The sequence below is a fragment of the Bidens hawaiensis genome, unplaced genomic scaffold, assembly GCF_021521415.1.
Source record: "Bidens hawaiensis isolate Kalapana, Puna unplaced genomic scaffold, B.hawaiensis_p1.1 tig00002866_1, whole genome shotgun sequence".
NCBI classification, from domain to species: domain Eukaryota; kingdom Viridiplantae; phylum Streptophyta; class Magnoliopsida; order Asterales; family Asteraceae; genus Bidens; species Bidens hawaiensis.
In genome coordinates, this window is record NW_027491154.1 from 1,740,251 (window position 1) to 1,760,545 (window position 20,295).

Genomic DNA, 20,295 nt, shown 5'->3' on the forward strand with positions numbered 1-20,295 from the left:
TACATTTAAATTGTTAGATTCACAACAAATTGGTCACCATTAGGAACTTTCAAAGGGGAATAATATCTCATTAAAAGATGATATGCTACAACTTTCAGGACATAAATGACAACTTCACAATACTTATATAACTGGACAAATCAAACAGAAAAACACCATATTACATCAACACATTAATAATATCTGAACTTTGATCATGATATATATATATATATATATATATATATATATATATAGCACACCCTCTTCTTTAACTGCTGACTTTCCTGCAAACCTTTCTGATTTGACCACTTTTACCGGTCAACGGAGTAATATTTCCCATTTTAATCATAGACTTTGCAAACTGCTGGAAGAAAAGTTCTTGATTTTCAGCATATTGCTTCACAAACTCCATTGTTTGTTGGTTTTGAGTAAAAAGTATTTCATCAGAGCTTAAAAGCCCCGTTTTAGCTATTAAGTTCTTGTAATAACTGTTATCGAATTTTGTGGGTGACACCGGATCCAAGAAAAATAGGTTCTGATCGCCACCAGATCTTGGGCAGTTTTGGCGAAGCTTCACGGCGTATGATTGGTCGAGTGAAAAGTCGGGCTGCCCGTTCCCCGTGTTGTTGTATAGCCTTTGCCTGAAACTAGTGCACCTAGCATTTCCAATAGTGTGACTTCCTGGGAAATGGAAAGTTTAAGCACTAAGAAATCTTCATATTTCTTGAAGTATAATGTGTTACAGATTGAAGACGAAATTTATGTGTATCGATGACTAATTGTTAGTTTCTGTTGGTGTCATACAACGAAATTGAAGTTTATTTACCAAAACCAGTATCTAGGACCAGGTATAGTAACTCGCCACAATTAGGTACGAATTTTGAGTATGAGACTAATTTTTTAATTGCAAATTAAACACCTATGCTAGTGTTTCTTGAATTTTAACTTAAAATTTCAAGATTAGTTGTAATTAAGATTTTCATGACGATTCAACAAAATATTAATCTTTTTTCCATCAACCATGTTTAAAGCTTACCCGAAAGTGTTACAAAATCAACAATGTCAAGACCCTTGAGCTTGAATTTGGTGAGAATGGTCTGAAAAGTGTTGTTTGGAGCAGGAATGTTTTGGTTAGAACCGCTCAAGCTTGCACCAAATGAATCCCTTCTGCCCAATGGAACTTCCCAGCTTGGTCCACCTGCCTACACAAGTTTAAAACATGCATTGATGAGTTGAAAGGTATAAAATAATAACGCGCCATATACGGTTGTGTTAGGATACATTACCAGAACCGTCGAGTCTCTAGCTGCCAGAGCCATAATATCTGCACACGAGACAGTCTGAGGGCACGCCTTCTCTAGTGCAGCTTTGATTTCGTCTATGACTTCGAACCCACGAGCTGAGTTGCGGTTAGGGACGGACCCCTTCTCACTGATTATGCTTCCACTGTTGTCAAGAAGTATCGAAGCGTCGCATCCCTAAATGATTATTTGGTTGCAAAAAGAGTAAGTTATTCTTTGTTTATCAGTGTCACACACTTGGATAATTTTTATTATAGTTTTCCTATAAACATTGCAACCCAAGAGTAGTTAATATAGATTGGCATCTCATTCACTATTTTAATATATATGGTGTCCTCTTGCCACTATCATGGTTTTCTATGTAACTATTTATTAAGTTGTTTAGATTAAACTTTTTAAACTGTTTTAATTTATATATACTGTAAATTTTCATGATGTTTTTGTCCGAAAATTTTATACCCCGGAAACAAGGTCAGTGACTTTTCAAATTCACCATAAACGGTAGCATTTTGTTATAGTGACGATAAATGCATATATGCGATAGGTGTGGAAGAACATACCTTGACAAAACAATCGTGGAAATGGAGCCTGAGCAAAGAAGCAGCCATACGAGCCTCTTTTGCAACAGCTTTTGCGACGACAGACTGGACGATGTCTTTAGCTTGCGGACATGAGTGGTCGTAAAACTGAGGGTAGAGGTCCGAGCAATTGGCTAGAGCCAGGATAGAGATAAGACCCATGAGCATGGTGATTGACGTACGAGCCATTTTGTTGGATGGGTTAGCTATCCAGTCAACTCACTTTGGTCTATATATGAAAGGCTTTTGATTTGTGATGAAAGTGGCCATTTGGATTGAAGTATTTATAGACTCCACTCAGGAGTTGGTTGCTTTTATAATGTTTTATGGTTTTTATAATATATTTTGCATGTGATATGAGGAAGTATCTTTACTACGATAATAATATCATCATACCAAATAACTCACGAGACGTGGTTTATACGTAGCTAATCAACATGATTAAGTAAATCGTAGCTTTTACCGAATATCTGGCTTTTATAAGGTTATGGTAAAACACTAATAGAATCTAGATTTAAATTAAGTCTTATTGTAAAAGAGTATTTTTACAATTTATCTCACATGCTACCGGTAAAAGTTGTGTCAAGTTAAACTTTAACTAGAATAGGGTGCTGTTTGGTAGTTTCTTAATGATTCAACTAAGATGCTACTTCTATATCAGTTAGTATTAATGTGTTTAGTTCACTAGAATGACATCTCTGAATCGACCAGTAAACCTCTTAACTATTAAGCTGCAAAATGATGTTGAGTGAAAGTTTCACCCACTTTGTCCCTCATGTATATTCATAACCCTTAGTTAGCCACTCACGTACGACATCCTCAACCCACCACCACCTCCTCCACAACCAGTCACCATCACATCGCGTACTCATCACTTATTGACTCGGAATTTTTTAACCATTTATATTTCTTACAAATACAACACTTACCGGTTTAAAGGTTTCTAAACATCCCAAGTTTAAGAAGTTAATACATAAAAAGTAAATTTGTTATTTTAATCTGTAAAAAGTATGTCGAATTAAATATACGTGCACATGGGGTGACACATTTGATTGATTTGGATGAAATTAGTTAAGTTGGTGCATGCAAGAACTAATAAAGTAATTTATAAACAATATTATCGAATTAAAAGTTGAAATCAACGACGTAAGTGGTTTAATCATGTGCTGATTGATATGAGTTAGTTAACCAAGACTTCAAATCGAATTTTTTGGGTGATGAAATTGGAGTAGAGCTACCCACTGTGTTGACAAAAATGGCATATACTCACATGTTCGTTGATACTAGTAAAGTAACATTTTACAATTAACAATCCTATATATAATCTAATGCTCTCTTCCTATATTGTGTAAACAGATTACAATAAGCCTAGAAGATCTGTAGTCCGAGATAACACTTGGATTTTATGTATTTGCTCTCTTGAATAGAACAAAATTTGTGGTATGTGTTCCATTATCGAGCAAAGGTATCTTTCTTCTCGAAATCGAAGAAAATATAAGATCTTTCTCCTCTCTAAAAAAGCGACAAGTGAATTAGTATTGCCTTTAATTCTCTCTAGAACTCTTAATTCTTCTATCATTAAAACTGAGCCAATGAAGTCATTTTGTAGCAAAAGTGCAAAAAAGGAAAACAGACATGCATTAGGACGGTTTTATTGTGGACAGATGAGTTTGAGATTTAACCATTCAAACATATTTTTTGGCGCAAAATCATCTAAATTATGCGAGACCAAGAATTTTGAAGCTTATATTTCGCAAAATGAATATGTTCAAATTTCCGAAGCCATTTAGATCGGGATTTACCCCACGGTACATGCGTTGTAAAAGAATATAAAATGGTAGTCCAAACTTAATCATCGTATATTGATTTTATGATAGTAATTATTTACAAATAAACCCTATTTGTGATAATTAGTAAAAAGTAGTACTATTTTAGAATATATATATATATAGAGAGAGAGAGAGAGAGTAAGGATCCTAAGAGAACCCTTTGCAAATTGAGAACTTTGAGAACCATTTTGGACCACTAAAAACACATTTGAAAAAAATATTTAAAAAAATCATAAAACACAAAATAGCAAAAAAAATTTTAAAAAGTAAAAAAACCAAAATTCTTATATTTCATTCCGGTTTCATTAAAAAAATGAAAAATAAAATAAAAAAACGTCGTATTATACACATATGTATAATTTTATTTAATCTTTAGTTACTTAACATACATATATGTACAATGTCAGCTATCTTAAATTATACACATGTGTATAAAAAAACCATGTAAATGTACATATATGTATATATTATACATATGTGTATATAATTTGGCTAAATCGAGTTTTTTTTTTTTTTTTGAAACCGGGATGTTAAAATAAGAATTTTGGTTTTTTTACTTTTTTTTATTTTTGTATTTTTTTTATTTTATGATTTTTTTATTTTTGGGTTTTTTGTGGTCTAAAATGTTTCTCATGGTTCTCAATTTCGAAAAGGTTCTCTCATGATCATCATGATTATGATCATGATCCTATCTATATATATGTGTGTGTTTTTTTTTTCCGAATGGTCATGGGATAAATGAAATCAAAACAGGAATATTGTCGAACAGCTATGTAATATAATATGCGTTTTAGACTAGTAGAATTAGGTCAACCACATTAAGAGGTTAGTTAACTGCTCCTTTTTCTGTTGGTATTATTGTAATTTGGACCTTTCTACAGGGTCACACGCAGCACCTTTTGATGAAGTTTAATATGCTCAAAATAAACTTTTGGTAGCATTCATCGTGACTCGTGAGTGTCTTATTATAGGATTTCTTTTTAATGTATATTTTGTATTTTCAAGTTCTATTAGACCGTATGTAGTTGTAAAGTCTCACCCACAAGTATTATGCGTTACATGGGTCACTATTAATTTTATTTGTTTTTTTAAATAATAACTCATTTAAATAATTAAATATAAAATTAATAAACTACATTAAAATTAAAAAAAATACATAAACTCACAAGTAAAAACTAAATTAAAATAAAAAAAAATACATTAAATTATAAAAATACATAAATAATAATAAGACTACATGTTGTATTTTTTAAAAATTTTCGCTTGCCGTATTGCTTTTAGAGATTGTACCCTTGGGTCTTCGTCGGTTAGCTCATTTGCTAAAATCTCGATAGCAATGAGATTCCCAATATCATGCTAAGAATATCTAAGATTTCCAGAATAAGATGCCATTCGTTTGATGATAAATAAAAAGGAATATCGAAAGTTGTCTAATTCATTCCTTTTAAGTACTTCGACGGCGTCCAAATTTACTTGAAGACGTTTAGCTCCAAGTTCTTGTATATCTTTGAGCCGAATGTTCATTTCTTTGAAATGACTTTCCATTTCGGCATTCGAACCCGTTGCCGACGACGATGCGACCCTTTTCCTCTTTCCCTTTCCCTTGCTTTTTCTACCCCCCGGCCGAGGCATCTCAGTAATATCCGCATAAGGATTCCCGGCTTCATTATCGCTTAGGTTGAAGTTTCGAGCGTCGGAACGGAGTGTGTCTGAATCAACCGAAGACGATGTTTTGAACATTTTTTAAGCTGACCACCTTCGGTGTTGGACTCCATATCTGGGCCCCATTTTGGGTGAAACCTAATTTATTCTTTCCAAATGCCAAAGTATTTGAAGCTCCCATTGACCTTATGTTGATATTCTGTCAACGCATTTTCCATGATTTTCGTGTCAAAGACACCGCTACTCCACGCTCGAGCCATCCGAGAGTAAACCGTATGGAAACCCGTGCATTTGGTGTTTATGTCTTTCCATTTCGACTGTAAGGAATCTTTTTCTCGACGCGAGTCCCCACCAAGTCCGTGGAACAACTCTTTAATTTTGTGCCAAAATATGCCCGTTTTTTGATAGTTCGCTAAAAAAACATTACAAGTTCAATGTTTGTTCTAAGATATTAAAAAAATATATATATTTTTTAAAAACTTACCGCACTCGGTATCTTCCGATATCGCGCACCAAGCACGAGCACATAGTACGCACTCATCGATACTCCACGGTACTGTCTTTTTAGCCCGAGCTTCGCCGGCGTGATTCTTTGTGTGTTTTCTCGAACGTCCGCGTTGGCTCGAACCGCCGCGAGTCTCCGGGACGAACTGGTCGTCGGGTTGGGAACCCGAACCGGAAAAGATGTTTGTGGTTGGGTTTTGGAAACCGGACACCATATTTGGTAAAGGGGCTTCGGAACCTAGTAATGTCATGTACGCGGCCATATGTGCTTTGAACGGATACGGGGATTGAGGGACGGGGACGGTTGGCATGGGGGCGGTAGATGGGTTCGGTTGTGGATTTTGGTTGCTTGTGTTGCCTTGACGAGCAAATTGACCGAAATCGAGAACAATTTGGTTGTTATTCGGAAACATTTTGGTAGTATTGTAGTAGAAAGAATTGTGTAAAAAATATATTTGTTAGAAGAAGTGGTAGAAAAGAATGTGTAAAAAAAATGAGGTTTGAGTTTGTTTTTATAGTATAGTTTAGTTAATATTTTAAAAAGTTTTTTTTAAATCCAACGGCTCCCAACGGATAGTTTTTTTTATTTTTGAGCCATATCTCACGTTATATACAAAACGCTCAAAAAAATACCCCAAAACTCGGGGGGTGGCCCCGACGTTATAGGGCAAAACGCCGGCTATGAAGCTCCATTACGCTTGGTCTTATTGCTAAAACAACTTAATTTTTTTTAACATTTCTCAAGCCATGATATAAATTTACATATCGCTAGAAAATGGACAATTAAGAGAAATGTCACTTCTATAAAAGAAAAACCTTTACATTACATTACTGGTAAAAACTTAATATAGTATCATTGATCAATATAAGTATGTAAGTTAAAGTTACTAGTCTTTTTGAAGAAATTATTAAAGTGCAGTCAGAAGTTCTGGTAGATGAAGGACTAGCGAAGAAAGAAAGGATTTTCGGTCAGTAAGACGAGCTGATAGAAAACACTCATGGTGTTAAGACTAGGTTTGATCGTATGTGGATTCCACGCCATGGAGATCTCAGAGGTCGAATCTTAGATGAAGCTCATAAGTCAAGGTATTCGATTCATCTAGGAACTACGAAGATGTACCAAGATTTGAAAAGTGACTACTGGTGGCCGGGAATGAAGAATGATGTGGTAGAGTATGTCAGTAAGCGCTTAACTTGTTTACAAGTCAAGGCAGAGCATCAGAAGTCTTGTGGAAAGATACAACCTTTGGAAATACCAGAATGGAAATGGGAACACATCACCATGTATTTAATAACTAAGCTACCTCGTACAGCTAAGCATCATGATACCATCTGGGTGATTGTGGACCGTTTGACCAAGAGTGCTCACTTTCTGCCTATACAAGAGGCTATCTCGTCAGAAACGTTAGACATCTTGTACATTAAAGAGGTTGTATCTAAGCATGGAGTACCGTTATCGATCGTGTCAGATAGAGATAATCGTTTTACTTCGAGGTTTTGGAAGAAGTTCCACGAAGCCATGGGAACGAGATTGAACATCAGTACGGCGTATCATCCTCAAATAGATGGACAGTCTGAAAGGACGATCCAAACCCTTGAGGATATGCTACGTGCTTGTGTTTTGGATTTTGGTGGAAGTTGGGATGATCATCTGCATCTGGCAGAGTTCTCCTATAACAACAGCTACCATTCAAATATTGATATGCCACCGTTCGAGATGTTGTATGGAAGACGTTTTAGAACCCCGGTATGTTTGGGAGAGATTGGTCAGAAAGAGATGGGAAGTTTAGAAGTTGTGCAAGAGACTTCTTCAAGTTTCGATCAGATTAAGGCAAGAATGAAAGCTGCTCAAGACCGTCAGAAGTCATATGCTGATAAGCGGCGACGACCAATCGAGTTTAACATTGGTGATAATGTGATGCTCAAGGTCTCGCCATGGAAAGGGATTATTCGTTTCAGGAAGAGAAGAAAGTTGAGTCCGAGGTACATTGGATCGTTTAAGATTGTGGAACGTGTGGACGAAGTAGCTTACAAGCTAGACTTGCAGAAGAGTTGGAAGGAATTCACTCTACATTTCATGTCTCTCATTTGAAAAAATTTCTAGCCGATGACATGTCTCATGTGACATTAATGGAAATTGAGGTAGATGAACAGTTGAACTACATCGAGCAACCAATCGAGATAGTGGATCGCAGGGAAAAACAACTCCGACACAAGGTTATACCCATAGTGAAAGTGATATGGAAGCATCTCAAGGGGTCGGACGCTATATGGGAAGCGGAGGATGAGATGCGCACGTTTTATCCAGATTTATTTATGTAATAGTTAGGTTTCGGGGACGAAACCTCTTTAAGGAGGGAAGACTTGTAACATCCCGTTTTTTTTCTAGTTTCGGTTAATAAATGAAAATGCGAGTTATTATGAGTCGGGATAGCGTTGGGTTAAATGGATATGGGTTATGGACTTGGGTTATGAAAGAATGAGGAAAAGACCATGGGCTTAAGCCCATGATCCATAATTATATAAGTCATAAATACCCATTAATCATTCATTTCGCACATATTCCATACACCACCAAAAACACACTTAAGCTTTCTCTCTAGTTTCTCCTTTTCTAACTAGCCGAACCCAAGGAAAACCGATCCCGATCCAAGGTAATGATAGTATGATGTTGTTTGAGCTTTAACCCGTTAGATATGGTCACAAAATGACGAGCCGACACCGTTAAACCGTTTAAGTCACGAGATCCGGGTGGAATCGGGTATAAACTGAGCCTAAGATGAGCTTAGGGATCGCCCTAGCTCAGATCTGGATCGAACGGGGCGAAAAACGATGAAAAACGAGTTAAAACTCGTTTTTCCGGGAATCCGCGGTTTTCCAGCGGCGGCGCCGGAAAAGGTTATGCGAGGTTAAGGATGTCAGAGAATGTTCTGACATTCTCTGACCTAACCCTAATTCGTTAACTGTAAGTTAACGAATTAGAGGTAATTCGTTAGCGGGGAAATTAATGAATTAGACGCGATTCGTTAAGGATAAGAGGACGAACTAGCTGTGATCATTCGTTAAAGGAGATAACGAATTGGAAGGTCCAATTCGTTACAAGGACTGATTCTTACATGAACTGATTCGTTAATAACCAGTTCGTTAAAGGGTTCAATTCGTTATAAGAACCAGTTCGCTAAGATAAGCCAGTTCGTTAAGAACCAAGTAACGAATTAAAAGTTTAACAAAATGACAGAATGGTCCCTGGACTTAGAAAAAAGAATGATTTAATTACAAAGAAGCCCTTGAACTTTTAATATAGCAAATTCATTAATGATTCAAAATTCTAATGGAAAATGTGATAAGACGGTTAATGGAAATAAAATTTTTCCAAGCTGACCTGGCAGCTCAACCCTAGCCATGGGCTCTGCCCCTTGGACCCTGTTAGGGGCTGCCGCCCCTAGACCCCGCTGCCAGGGGCGCTTCCCCCGGATCCCCTTTCGTTGAGGATTATTACTAGACTAGAAATGCGATGTGAGTAGTGATAGTTAATTGATACGTGTAACTGTTATACAGTTAGTCAAGCACAGCTAAGGAAAGGAATAACAATTAATGGTGAACGTAACCGAGTTCAGGTGAGTTTCTAGCCCCAATTCCTTGTTATGTTTTCGGGGCTGTGTGCATACTCGATGTGATAGTTACACTTACCTTAAGTGGTAAGTGTATGCTTAGTATGATGTATGAATGATGATTGCTTGACGATGTGTGAACGATCTTCGGATATTGCATGTACCGTCTGGTGGTAGTTAAAGTTATGATTGATATATATGATGTATGAATGATGTGTGTATGAATATATGTGATGTATAAATGATGTATGAGTGAATAAGTACAAAGTAAGTATGATATGTTGACGGTACGTGAACGCTCTTCGGAGATTGCACGTGTTGTCAAGGAAAATATGTAAAGGACAGGTATGTTACAGTAGCATGAGTTAAAGGGGACCAGACCCCAATAATATCTGTGAGGATAGAGACCAGACCTTAATAATATCTGTAAGGATAGATACCAGACCCTAATAATATCTATGATAATAGGGACAAGACCCTTATAATATCTGTGATGGTAGGGACCAGACCCTAATAATATCTGTAATGTTGGGGACCAGACCCTTATAATATCTGTGAGGTTATAGGGCGGAAGGGTCTTTAAGTAGTATGGATAGTTATGTATGTAAAGCAAGGTATGAATAACGTACACACCTTCGGGCTCGTGTGCAAGTATGAGAACAGATTGTATGTTGTATGATTAACTAGAACTCCCTCAGCGTAGCTGACTTTTAGTATGCACGCAGGTGAGTAGAATGGGGAAAATCGCTTGAGGGGAGGCACATGGCATGGACTTGAAGAAGCCGGCATCTCAAGGAAAGGTTATGTTATTTTAAAGACAATGTTTTATGTTAAATGATACGGAATGCTCGTTAAGACAAGAAATATGGCTACGTAATGAAATGGTTTGAATGTTTTTAATATTCCGCGAATGTTTTTATTAACTCTGATATTTAGAACTGCGTTTATGAGTAAATACAACGTCAAAAGTGAGGCATCGGTAACGGGGCCTTACAAGTTGGTATCAGAGCAAAGTTCGAGAGATTTAAGAATCCTACATGCTTAGACTCGAACAGAGAATGTGATTAAAGTAAGAAAAGAAAGAAGATGCCAGTACGAGAATGCCATGTGTCACTCAAGCAAGCAAGTAAAGGTAAAGTATGTGATTAAATTCACATGTAAAGTAGAATGATGAATGAATGTTTGCGTAATTGCTAAATAAAGAATGTATGAATGCTAGCTTAATTGCTAGGGATAGGAGTAGATGATAAGAACTGTTTATTGTCTAACTATTAGAAGTAGAATTAGCACAAATAGACTCATAAGAGGAAGTGTATAGGACACGGAAAGTAACGTGAGCAGCTAATCACAGCTGGCCACTGTTATTACCTGTTAGCCTTACTATCCTTGTACTAAATGGTTCCTTAAGTGATGATGTTTGTGTTTCCTTATAGAATACGAATGGTTGGAGCTAAGAAAGTTACTGGAAGAGAAGGACGTATGGGACGACGTGGTAGGCCACGCGTTGTCCGAGAACCGTCAGTAGAAGCAGCTACTAACGCTGAGGGAGAAGGAAGTGCAGCTGGTGGAAATCCGAGTAACAACGAAGGGTATCAACTTGACCCTGCTGTTCAAGCTGCCATTGCTCAGGCGGTAGCAGCTGCTGCAAAGAACTGGAATCCTGAAAAGTCTGCTGAGAAGTCGGGGGAAAAAAGTAAGAAGGATGACGAGGAGGAGAAAGAGGGATCAAGTGTGGTTAAGTCGATGAAGGTCGATAACAGGAAAAAAGGCCGAGGTGGGTGCAATATAAGTATTTCAAGGGTTGTGACCCACCGAAGCTAACCGGTTTGGGAGACGCAATCGCTACTCTCCAATGGATAACCTCCATGGATAAAATTATCCAAATTAGCGAATGTCGTCCCGATCAAGCTTTAGGGTATGCTACCCAATCGTTCGGTGAGGAGGCAATGTACTGGTGGGATTCGGTGGAACAGAGGTAGAGTTGGGAGGAGATCAAAGCTATGAGGTGGGATGATCTGAAGAAATTAGTGATGAAGAGGTTTTGTGATGACGCGGAGGTAGAAAGGGTTGAAATGAAGTTCTTGAGTCTGAAGGCGGGTAAGATGACACACCGCTAATACACCACTGAATTCAATCGAATGTCAAGGTTGGTGCCGGACTTGGTGAACACTGAGGCCAAGCGGATCAAGTGTTACCTTAGGGGACTGCCGCAGAATATTTGCGTCTTGGTCAAGGCTGGTAGACCAGGCACGTTTGATTCTGCTGTAGGGCTCGCAGAAATGGTTTATGAGGACTTGTCGACATAAGAGGTGGTAGTGGAAGAGAATAAGGATAAGAAGTGGGTCGCTCCTGCCAAACGACCTGGTACTCAGTTATGCAACCCCAAGAACAAGCAGCCAAGAGTTTGGGAGAAGAGGTCGTGTAAGACCTGCGGAAAGATGCACGGTGGTGAGTGCAAGTGGAGTAGGAGTTCTGATGTTTGTCCCAAATGTGGAAGGGCTCATGGTGGGGAATGCAGTGTAAGGTCCAATGCGTGTTATAAGTGTGGGAAGGTAGGACATTATGCCTATGAGTGCAGTGCAAAGCCAGCGTGTTACAAATGTGGCAAGACGAGCCATATGGCAAGAGAGTGCAGCAAGGGTGAAGCTGGAGGAAGTGGAAGGAAGGATGCCGATCAAGCAAGGCCGAGGACTAGAGCCTACATGCTGACCCAGGAACAAGCCCGACAGATCCCTGATGTTGTGACCGGCACGTTCTTAGTAAACGGTAATTTTGCTTCGGTATTATTCGATTCGGGTGCGAATAGAAGTTTTGTAGCTACGACATTTAGTAAACTAGCTAAAATGAAATGTTGCCAAGTGTCCAAAACCTTTATAGTAGAAACCGCTAGTGAAACTTCAGTTAAAATAACGAAAATGGTTAAGGACTGTAAGATAGAATTAGAGGGGCATGAGTTCCCTGTTACGTTGTATGTTATGACCTTGGGAGGGTTCGATGTAGTTTTTAGGAATGGATTGGTTGTCTGATTATGAAGCTCAGATAGTGTGTAAGAGTAGGATAATCCTTCAATGTCTCAACCGCCCACCCCAACAAGTCTTCAATGTGGTCGATCCGGCTACCATAGTCCTGAGCGAGTGTCCATGCAGCCGGAGGCAAATCCAAATAGATGTGTTGAGGATACTGAGGTTGTCGCCGTTTCATCTGCGGCTGAGGTGACGGTGGTATATCATGATCGATCGGATTGTCAGCATGAGCCCCGTCTTCACCTCGAAGCATCTCATGATAAACCGGGATCACCGCCGGTAATGGCACATGAACAAAAATCTTATGGTCCCTAGAGCGAAATCGAAGCGGCCCATTGAACATGCCTGTCCAACGCATGCTCGCCATCGATTTCTTATCGAACTTCGTTGATTGGATCGGCGGCGACAACCGTGTGTCCCCGTCCGGAAAGAGACCCAAAGATCGAGCAATAACGGTAATGTACGCCCCTCCCCCTCCCCCCCCCAACCCCCCACCCCCCCGCGTATAATGACCCTCACTTTTGACGATGATAGGCAGTCGCAAAGTAATCCGCCAAACACCTCGCGAGGGCGCACGACCTCCGGTAGAGAAGACAATATAAGAAAAATAGATCACATGACGTGCATTGGTCACGACTATAATCTCGTGGTGCAATGGATGTAGTAATGGGCCTGTGTAATATCGGTAAAGAGGGTCTGTAATGGCGTTAACCTTCCCAGTCGATTTACCAAAAGGATTGTCGGAAATCACCATCCAAACACTAACAAGTGTTTGCCTATCGTATCCTGTGACCCCCTCCGTGTAAAGTGGCGCCATCGTCTCCAGCTCAGTGTACAAGCGGCTATGCCTCGCGAAGGCGAAAAGTGACATCTCATACCATTTTCCCGTTAAACGAAACCGAACCTCAACAAACGGGTCGTCCGGGTCGTCCAACTCCTCTGTGGAACCAGCAAAGATACTTGTATGCGTTTGGGAAAACTTTATCACACGCGTTCATGAATGCTAGGTCCCTGTCTTTTATAATGACACGCGGCTCCATACACTCTTTCAACATCGACTTGATCATCTCCAAGACCCACATGTAGTTTTCTTCCTTTTCATTCGAAACAAATGCATGAGCGATAGCAAACGACTGGTTTGTCGATGCCATACCCACAACTTGAACAAACGGAAGCTTATACATGTTGGTTTTGTAGGTGGCGTCAATCATCAACACATGCGGAAATGCACGCCACATCTTATAGGATAGTTCATGAACAAAGAAATCCTCCTCAACAACGTTTGTGGAGGGATTCTCCCGTGTGTAATAAGTGTATTTTTTCGTAAAAAGCAGGTGTTCGAGTTGCTGAATGGGAGATTCGCCGACTCTCTTTTCGGCATTAATCTTCTGAATAACATTGTGTATATCTTTTGGAATGCACTTGCTCTTGGGGTTCTGTTTTGTTATGGTTTTCCAAATGTTACGTGTTGGGATGTTTTGTGCTGCCAGCTGCTATACCAGTTTGTATTCATTCGAAGAAAGCCTTCTGGCATACGCGTAACCCTCTATATTTTCAGAAGGATTGTGGTTATGTTCCGCATTCAACACGTCTAACCTCTAAACCTTATGCTTTGTGTCGTACCACCCTTTAAGTGAGAAGGGGCAACCTATCTTTTTGCTGCCAGTTTTTCTCATTGTGGCTTTACTTTTGTACTCGCCACTAAGACTGCATTGAAGCCATACACTCGCGCCATTTTCTCCTTTTTTCTTCGATCTTTTAGTGACAATGACGTAACCGTTATCGGTTCCCCTATTCTTTACCCAATCCTTTAACTCTTCAAGGGACTAGAGAGTGGCGTCAGAGGGACAGCTGTAACTAACTTCCTTCTAGAAGATTTACAATGATCTTTCCTTGGGAAGCACATGATGTAACAGCCAATTAGAAAATGACAGCTGACAATGTTGTTATAACCGTGCACATGGCCAATTAGCCGGTCCTATCACAAGCGGACACGTGTACAGGTTGTTACAAAAGCAACTTCTGGAAAAGGACAACTTGACCAATAATATTCCCTAACCCTTTTGCTATAAATACCTTCGTCATCTCCACAAGGTATTCATCCACTCCCCACGAATTACTCGAAGTACTTTTCTCCCCTTTAGAACGGTACATATTCTCACGCCGGAGGGTGACAGGAAGACCAATGACGACCTCCTCCTCGTTTAGGGCTGGCTGCAGCGGTTTCTCGTAAGAATTAGGAATGTCTGACTGATCATTAAAATTTTCGCCGAAAAATAGTTCTCGTCCCACCACGACATAGTGACAATTTTGACAATTTTGATAATGAGTGTTATTACATGTGAAAGAGAATGAATATTATGTTTCTCACAGAGTCGTATTATGTTTCTCACAGAGTCGTAGGTGATGGATGGTGTTATGGTGTTATATAATTACCTAATATGCTCCATATTGGGCAATATTTAGCATATAGACAGAAAAGACATACTTGACTTGTGGTATGCATGTGATTTTGAGTAGGTAGGAAGATTCATGTTTTGGAGACCCGTATACACGTGATTATAAGTTGGTAGGAGGGAATATGCTTTTGTATTCATAGAGGAAACATGGTAAGCCTGATATGCACCATATTGACTAATATGGAATATATTGTGGGAGATTAGACTTGTGGGACCCATTCACTTTGCATCTGATTCTGTGTATGTACAATCATGTATGACATAAAACACTTTTGTGTCTGATTTGAGGCCATTTATGCTCCATATTGGGCAATACGGTCCATATTGGGAGTGTCTAAATAGATTTGGGGGTGTGCCAATATCACAACCCTTTTGGAAAACTCGACATATTAGGCTATGTGTAATGTGCGGAAATTTTGAGGTGATAAGGGCGACTAGGTGCGACAACACCGACCTAGGGGTGATAAAAGGGGCAAAAAGGGGGAGGGCGACTAGAAGTTGTCGCATGTGTGTGTTTTTCTTTAATATTATTACTAGGATAGTGTCTATGTTACACACAGATTGAACACATTTAAAACGTCATATTTATGAAAATTTAAATTATAATAACATGTATATATTATAAATTTAGTAAAATACAAATGTCATATTTATATAGATACTTTTACATAAATTATGAAATATTAAATTGTTATTTCAATTTAAATACAAAAACAATCAGAGATAAATAAAAATTTAAAACATATTTATAGATTATACTATGAGTACAAATAACGAATGTTAATTAAAACATAATTTTCTAATGAAATCAACGTAAAAATGTATTGTCTTATACACATTTTGGAAGTGATTAGCCTCCGAATGTGAACGCCATTGTCGTTTAGCAATCCAAACAAGACTCACATGATTAATATATTATTTGCATAACTAATTTGACAACAAACATAAACAATACATATATAATAAATGAGTATCATAGTTTTTTATGATACCCGATTTTGTAATATTCAATTTCAAACAAATAGTCGTTGATAAACACATGACTGACAGTTGACCCATAGGAATTTGAGACATAAACTTTCTCTATGAATGAAAAATATAATAAAAGTGAAAACTTATTATATGTAATACGTAAACATTTGAAAAATCCGTTTTAAGAATTATTGAAAAAGTAAAACATCTAATTGTGTCATAAATGTCCTCCAAAATTTTGATTATAAAGAAACGTCATAACTAATAAATTAATTAGTGATCAACATATATTGCAAAAACTTCAACTTAAATGAATTTACATAAATAGAAAGTATAAATGGTTTTGAAGTTGGCAAAATATAATATCATTAACTATGATTATATCATTTTGGTCAAATGATATTTAGTTATCGCTATATTTGAAATCATTTTTAAAATACATAAATCTTTGTAACAATATTATTAGTGTGAATTAAAATAAATTTGAGTTTAAATAATTTAATTTGACTTCCATAATTACCTGGGTGTTTTGGAAAGCGTTAATAATTTAATTTTACTTCTACAATTAAGTAATTTAATTTGACTTCCACAATTAATTAAACGGAAATTAAATTAAAAATTAGTTAATTACCTTAAATATCTTTAAACAAAAATCAATTGTCATAAATTGAATTAAAAGTACTTTCATTTGCAATGATTTACGTGAACTAAAATGATGGTTATTACATTTTTAATTTAATAATGGTTACCATATGAAGAAACTAACCAAATAAAAATAATACTTAATAGACGATTATATTAATAAAATATATTTAATTAATATTAATAGGAAATAATATATAAATAATATAAAATTTTAAAACACCGGAGGAACTTCACTTAATACAATAAACTTTTTGAAGAAACTTTTAACTAGAATTTGACCAATAATGAAAATCATGGAAACTTTATTATTGTATTTATGTAATTAAAATCATGGAAATATATTAACTAGAATTTGACCAATAATAAAAATAATGAAAATATATTAAATCGGATTTGACAAAGAATCAAAGTTCTGGAAATATATTACATGGATTTGACCAACAACAATAGAAGATTGATGATTTCAATTAAATTACATGAATTGTGTAGAATACATAAATATAATAATAATCGTAAAATAACATCAACACTCCATCAAAGCCATTACCAAATTGGGGGTCATACCCTGATTGATATCAACATATAACATTTGATTAGTAATCGGAACAAATGATTGGTAAAATCAGAAATTATATTTTGATTAGTAACTGGATAATTACCAATAAAACAAATAACAATTGATATCACATAATAATGGAATTACCAATTGTTTATAAACGAATTAAAGAATCTAAAGTTTCGTATCGAATATCTTCACTATATGCTTAAGGATCCAATAACTAATGGTTTGTCACTCATAAGTCATATGAAATCGCTTAATAATTAAGACGAAATTACTAATGTGCAATGACTATGTATAATTGCTTATCATACTATGAATTACTAATTATAAATCGTCCTCGGTTTTGATTTTGTATGTCTCTTAATATGTTCTGCATGCATAATGACATATAGACTAATTAATATACAAATAAAACGTTCTAAAGAGCTTACTTGAAAATTTTGATCATAAATACTTAAGTTTTAAATAAGGGGACTGCAGTATAATTAATGGAGGTCTTGCAACCCTAAAAGGGTCAACATTTTCTTTTCCTTTTTTTCTTTCTTTTTCTTTTTTTTCGCGCACAACATGTATTGTAATTTGTTTACATCCTCATATGCTGTTTTACATTATTCGTTTATAGTATTTATATATTTATTTGGATTTTAATTTTATTTATTGTAAGAAAGTTAATAATATACTTAGAATTTGAAGACAAAAGGGTTTTATAAATAAATGAGATGTTATACTCGGTTTAAAGCTATCTGGGTTTAGTGAGACCCATGAACCGCTTATATTTTTTTTACTATAAAATTGTTTTTTAATTATAAATAATATCTTTTTAAAAAAATAGATATCAATTTTTAGTATATCTCTATTTTATAGGATATTCATATTAAATATTTGATTTAGAGTAATTTCTAATATAATGAGATGTTATAACCCGTTTAAGGGCTATATGGGTTTGGTGAGACCCATACCCATAAATTCGGGTCAAATGCATGAGAAATCTTCATTTGAAAATAAATAAAACTACAATAAAAATATATCAGTATTAGAAACGTAAAATGTAAAACAAACTCCGTAATCAAACTCTAATTTAATTTCTCAACATGGATTTAGTTACACGATTCTTTTTTTTTAAGTTTAACTTAAATAAAAAGTTTCACAAAATAATAACCAAATTATAAAAAATGAACGTAAAAATATAAATATAAAAATTAAGTTGATAATTTATTCAGCTTTTCATTAAAAATGAACAAACCCAACATAAATTAATCAAAATAGGTTCAGGTATATTATTAACTTCTTACAATAAATAAACTAAAATTCAAAAAAATACATTCACAATATTAGAAAATAATCATATCTTTGTACATATGATAAGAAACTAAAAGTCGAGTGGAGCGGGATAAAATGATTATTACTTATTTTATCTTAATTTTTAATAACTTATAGTTCAAACTCATAAAAGAATATCATGCATTTTTAGAGAAGAAGAGTAAATCACGTTTTTTTAGTGATTTGAGTGGATATTAACAACTTTATCTTTCACTCATTGGTGTTCTATATATCAATAGTTATTCATTATTGTCTCTAAACATATAGCTATCCTCATGTAATCACGTCCAACCTGTTTTTCTAAGATGGTATGGATCAACCACTATCTATTTTATTCTTGGAAAAGGTCATCAAAAATGTCTTAATATAGGTAGTGATTATCTCTTGCAAACGGGTATATTGTCACACCCCAATTTAAGACAGAAATGTCGGGGCGTGAGTTGATTGCTCACAGCTCTCAAAGTACTATCATTTAATAATTAAAATGACAAATTCTATTTATTTAATTTAAATATTCAAGCAAATTCAAATAAAACAAAGTACATCATTCATAAATAAAGCAAACAAAATAATAAATAGTTTAAATTTAATTAAGTCTTGATAATTTCTTCTTTAACATAGCAAATTCTAAGTCCTTCAATAATTCTTGATAAATTAGTTCACACGATTACCTGCATATGCGTATAAAATACAAATAATTTTGTCAACACGAGGTTGAGAGCTTAAAACACCAGTTAAGTGAGATATAATATAATATATAAAGAAAATGCAAACTGTTCCTATAAGATAATCAATTTAACAAATGAGCAAATAATAAATGTCGGTAAAACCGTTGCCTTGCGAAGTGGGCATTGGCTACTACGACGGTCGTATGATCATACTATTACTGAGATTATGATGGACCTCTCCGAATGCGATCGATTAAGCAAATAAGCATATAGCAATTTAAGCATTAAACTGATATATACACAATGATTAAATGGTTGCAATTGAATACTATATAATAGGGAAATAGTTAAGCTACACATTTGACCCCAAAAGATTTAAAAAGGGTAAAATAGGGAAGTGATATACTCACCTTATCAAATGAGCAATCAGGTAAAGATTTGATAAAAAAATAAAGGTAGATCAAGCTCTTCGGGAGTTACCGAGAGATAGTTAATAGAGAATAGTTGCGGAAAGATAAATATAAATGAATAACGGTTTTACAGAGATTTGGGAATCTTGATGATTGGGTATTTTATTACATTTAAATATTACTTAGGCTTATTATCAGTTTTATTACTTTCCTTTATTAATAAATCTTTAAACATATAATATATTTTTAATTGCAATATATTCATAATTATAAATAAAATTCTTATATAAAATATATATTTATAATAATATATATAAAAGATCGGTTTAACCATTTAATTTAAACAAGTATTTAGACCCGTCGTGTTGCGGCGGGAGCGTAAAGTACATGGGTGTTGCACCTTGTTTGCGTGTAGGTATGTGATGTAGAAAATGTTTATTTGCGTGTAGGTATGTGATGTAGAAAATGTGTAAACGCTTGAGGCTCCGACATCCGTTATGGTTGCGACATACGATGAGCGTAAACGGGTCAATATCATTGCGCAGTCAAAAGATTCAAATGAAAAAACGAAAACGACTGGAAAACGCCAATTCACCAACAGCCACAAACATATAACTACCATAGCCATAAATCATATCAAAAGAGTGCCAACGATTTACAAAAATACCTCTTAATGGTTTTCCAAACATCCAATATGCAGCTATAACACAGAAAAACATTTACAAAACCAAAGCATATTTAAGCTAATTAATGCACATAAGTGTGTTTG

General features: G+C 35.9%; 1 protein-coding gene across 1 annotated transcript; it reads right to left on the reverse strand.

Moving 5' to 3' along the window:
* Positions 1-210: 210 nt before the first annotated feature.
* LOC143621526 (peroxidase 72-like) lies at positions 211-2,105 on the reverse strand. Its single transcript, XM_077092931.1, has 4 exons — positions 1,844-2,105; positions 1,269-1,460; positions 1,019-1,184; positions 211-663 (listed from the first exon to the last, which is right to left on the reverse strand). The coding sequence occupies exons 1-4, from the start codon at positions 2,048-2,050 to the stop codon at positions 251-253; spliced, it is 978 nt and encodes a 325-aa protein (XP_076949046.1). The 5' UTR covers positions 2,051-2,105; the 3' UTR covers positions 211-250.
* Positions 2,106-20,295: the final 18,190 nt, after the last annotated feature.